We start from the raw sequence: 4676 nt of genomic DNA on the forward strand, positions 1-4676 counted from the left end.
GCGCTCCCGCCCGAGGGTTCGGATCCCACATACAGACCGGTTCCCGCTCACTGGCTGAGCGAGGCGCGGGAGCAACACCGAGGCTTGCGATCCCGTTGCCGGTCCTGGTCCGGTACGGGGGTGACACTGAGGGTTGCGATCCGTTGCCGGACACGGAAAAAGACAAAAAAAAAAAAAACTCACTTAAGCTTGAATTGTTAGAAATTTAGCCCCTACTGTGACTGTTAAGAGTAGGAAATCCTATTATGGTAATGGAAAGGTGGAGCCTTGAAGAGGTGATTAGACTGTAGGACTGTGCAATAGTGAATGGATTAAAAATGGTGGCCAGGGACATGGTTCTGAGTGCTTTAAAAGAAGAGTTTCTTGCTCTCTCTGCTTCCACCATCGTGCAATGTGAGACCTCTGGGTCATTGTTGCCACCACCAGATGGACTTGGGACTTCCCAGCCTCAGAAACTGTAAGCAACAAATGTCGTTTTTCTTTATAAATCACCCAGTTTCAGGTATTCTGTTATACACAACATAAATGGACTAATACAAAGTTCAAAAGCATAAAGTACAAAAAGAGAATAGGAGGGTCTGATCTAGATCAGGGTTCTCAATTGAGGGTAATTTTGCCCCGCAGGGGATATTTGGCAATGTCTGGAAACAGTTTTGGTTGTCACACCTGAAGGCTGCTACTGTCATCTAGTGAGCAGAGGTAAAGAATGCTGCTAAAGATCCTACAATGCACGGGACAAGCCCCTGTAAAAGAGTTATCCTGTCCAAAATGTCTGAAGTGCTCGAGTTGAGAAACCCTGATCTATATTAAGAGTCTTTTGTGTATCCTGTTTGGATCCCGATTTGAACCAACCAATAAAACAGTATTGAGTCAATTTGGGGAATTTTAACATGGATGATATCAAGGAATTATTTTTAATTCCATTAGTATGATGAGACAATAGGAGAAATCTGAATGGATCCGGTATTAGAAGACATCAAGAAATTGTTAACTTTGTTAGGTGTTTGTCTAAGAAAAGGTCCCTTTTTTTTTAGAGGCACCTAATTAAGAATGTAAAAATGAAATGACATAAGATCTAAGGTTTACTTTAAAATATGTCAGTAGCAACAATAAAAAAGGCCTAAGTGAAGTAAACATGGCAAAATTCTGATAGTCATCAAATCTGAATGATGGGTATATAGGGAAACATACCACTTTCTTTACTTGGTGTATGTTTAAAATCTTTCACCATAAAAAATTCTTAATGACACATTCCAAAAATAAAATATGAATCAAAGAATAATGAATATATAGAAGGGTTAGTTGTCAGAGATTGGCACTGGCATGAAGAAAGGTTTATCATCTTATAAACCAAATTATCCTAAGTCTAGAACATGACCACTACTGAATCTTATTCAACAAATTTTAGTGGAAAGCATACAATTTGTAAGGCCCTGTCTTAGGTGCTACAAGGGATAAAAAGATAAGTGAGACAGTCTCATTCTACAAGGGACTTACAATCTGAAGAAAACCAAACCAGATGGGTGAACTCAGGCATGGCTTCATTGAGACCCTGGTATTTGACATGTGTCTTGAAAGCAATATAACTCTAAGTGGAGAGAGATGGTTGAGGAAGTTGGGATGAATTCTAAACAGAGGTTAGAAAGTCACAGGCTTACAAGGCTCTTCTTGGATCTGGCCCATGTGCACCCTTCAAGCCTCATCTTCCAACTCTTTCTCCCTCTCACCAAAGAATTGGAGGAAATGAATATTCAAGGCACTGAAAGAAGTTCATTACAGACAAAGGTACAAAGGCAGAAAAACAATAGCAGTGTTCATGATGTTTATACTAAGTCCTGGCCTTTCGCACATACCCATCCAAAACAAAGCTAAAAATACAATTCATTCGTCTCTCTATAAGGCCAGAAAAATAGTAGAGATGAGGATATAAATGTCATATTTTAGCTTGGACTAAGTCTGAGAGTGTTTGAGAACAAAAGCCCTGGAAATTTCAGAGTGGGGTGAGAAAGAGGACAGAAACTATCTTTATAATAGAGCAATCTTTATAACATTAATAACCTGTAGGATGGTACAAATTTGGTGTAAATCAACAGAATCACTTATTTTACAGTTTTATCTCAGCATCCTAAGTGATTTCTCCAGCTGATGTGCCAAGCATTTCTTTAAACAACATGCTTGTGTTCTTAATTTGTAACGCCAAACCACTGTAAAATTAGAATACTGCATACCTAGGGCCGGCCTGTGGCTCACTCGGGAGAGTGCGGTGCTGATAACACCAAGGCCACGGGTTCGGATCCTATATAGGGATGGCCGGTTGGCTCACTAGCTGAGCGTGGTATTGACAACACCAAGCCAAGGGTTGAGATCCCCTTACCGGTCATCTTTTAAAAAAAGAATACTGCATACCTATCTTTTGGAAATATTTTATGCATAAATCTGAGCTTGTATATTACAAGATTCTCTTTTTTCCTTAGTGAACCTAACATAGATTAGAAATTGCTGGGGCTGGCAGGTTAGCTCAATTAGATAGACTGCAGCTCTCTAACACCAAGGTCACAGGTTCAGATCCCCGTATCAGCTGGCTACCAAAAAAAAAAAAAAAAAAAAGTTAAGGGCTAGCCCGTGGCTCACTTGGGAGAGTGTGGTACTAAAACCACCAAGGCCAAGGGTTGGGATCCCTATATAGCGATGGCCGGTTCACTCACTTGGGAGAATGTGGTGCTGACAGCACCAAGTCAAGGGTTAAGATCCCCTTACCAGTCATATTTAAAAAAAAAAGAAAAGAAAAGAAAAGAAATTGCTAAAAGTATCTATTTTAAGAAATTACAACAAATTATCTATTCTGCTTTAATTCTACCTTCCTTCTCAAGGGGAAATTCATTTATTACTGCTACCCTGTCAATCTTTGACTGATCTGTGGGTAGCATCACTTCAAACAGAAGGAATCACTCTCGTGGAGAGGTATCACAAAACTTTTGCTTAACCTTGGCCAAATTCTAAGGCTGTTACTTTGGAGTGAATGGTAACAACAATGAAGTGCAGCAAATTGGCCGTGTCTTAAAACTATCTTTAGGTAATGTTAGAAAATAATGTATGGGTCAATTTCTAAAATCGACCAACAAGAACCCCAAAAGGGTTAAATGTCTAGAGGTTCACCTATGTATTGCATATGTACCTATAAGCATAATTAAGATGCTCCTGATAAGACAATTCCATCCTTCATATGCTGAAACCTCTTAATTAGGAGCTGACAGCTATCTCTGCCCCCTAAATAATTTTTTAAAAAGCTAACTGATCATAAGATTTACACATATTTAAGTGTCAGCCCTTTGAGAAGCTTCTTTTTTATGCCACCTCTCAAATGAAAATTTTAGTTTAAAATACAATTTTATTTTATTGTTTTATTTTTTTTAAAGATGACCAGTAAGGGGATCTTAACCCTTGACTTGGTGATGTCAGCACCACGCTCTCCCAGCACCACACTCCCCTAAATGAGTCACGGGCTGGCCCTAAAATACAATTTTAAAACAAGGCCCTTTGCAACAGCCCTTTGCAAAATCTAGGAGGTTGGTCAAAGGAAACCAAGGAACATGTCTGAGAAGTAACTCGAGGCACCCCACTACTCTATGTTGTCTAAACACATCTTCAAACACTGACTTTTTAGTAATCCACTTTTAGCTAATTAAAAAGTTTGGGTGTCAGACCTCCGACTCTTATGGAATCCTTTGGAGTGTAAATTAGGTAGTCATTGTGTGTTGAAATTAGGCTAAGCACTGGTTAAAGCCCGGAGGCCTGCTCACTTAGGGCCCTCTAGGAGAAAGATGTGGCTCAGGCAGATTCTTTCTTACCTGTGGAGTCATCGTAGAGGGATCTGGCTCAGGGGTAGCTTGCTGATGTTCAGCACTCTTGTTCTTGGCTCCACTCTCCAAAGGTTCTTGCTGGACAGTTGACTTATTCCCAGAAGGGGCGGATGGTGGTGGAGCTAGTAGTTGGGATTTAGAATGGCCTTGAGAGGGGCGGGAAGGAGATGCCTGAGAAGGGGGCAAGTAGGACTGGGAATGGCTCAAATAGGATTGCGAGGAGGAGGAGGAAGAGTAAGAAGGGGTGGGTGCCAGGTAGGACTGGGAAGGTGGGGACTGCGAAGGGGACGGCTGAGCAGGAGGCAGGTATGGCTGTGACGAGGACGGGGGGTAGTACGAGGGTGGCGGCTGAGGTGGGGGCATGTAGGATTGAGATGGGGGCATATAGGACCCGGGCGGTACAGGGGGAGATTCAGGAGGGGAATCCAACTCCATTGGAACCAAACCAGGAGGCCCGTCTCGTTGATGGTGGAGCATCTGGTGTTTGTACTGCTGCTGCTTCTGATAGCTGAGGGCCGGCCCAGGTGGCGGGGGCATCGGTGGCGGTGGCGGCTGCCAGTCTCCGTAGCCGCCCCCCGGCATCACTGGCGGGGGCGGCAGGGGGGGCGGAGGAAGGTGGTGGGGCTGCAGCACGCACTGCATTTGCTTCTGATGCATCTGCTGCAGCTGCTGGAGCTGCGCCAGGTGCTGCTCGCGGAAGCTCATGAAGCCCGAGGAGGAGGGGGCCGAAGGAGTCGTCGAGCTCGAGTACCCGGGCCCTGGCGAGGCCTCAGGAAGCGCCACCGGCGGCGGCGGCGGGACCGGTGGCGGCGGATA

The 4676-nt window shown here is 43.8% G+C and overlaps 1 protein-coding gene across 1 annotated transcript in view; it reads right to left on the reverse strand.

Moving 5' to 3' along the window:
• The window catches only part of YLPM1 (YLP motif containing 1), a gene marked incomplete at its 5' end in the record, with an annotated part of 69452 nt that extends 64776 nt beyond the window's left edge, over nt 1-4676 (reverse strand). Inside the window, one exon of the mRNA XM_008567531.1 lies at nt 3849-4676. Within this exon, the coding sequence (XP_008565753.1) occupies nt 3849-4676 (828 nt within the window). The remainder of the gene's footprint in view (nt 1-3848) is intronic.

Source organism: Galeopterus variegatus, unplaced genomic scaffold (assembly GCF_000696425.1).
Source record: "Galeopterus variegatus unplaced genomic scaffold, G_variegatus-3.0.2 Scaffold325, whole genome shotgun sequence".
Classification (NCBI taxonomy): domain Eukaryota; kingdom Metazoa; phylum Chordata; class Mammalia; order Dermoptera; family Cynocephalidae; genus Galeopterus; species Galeopterus variegatus.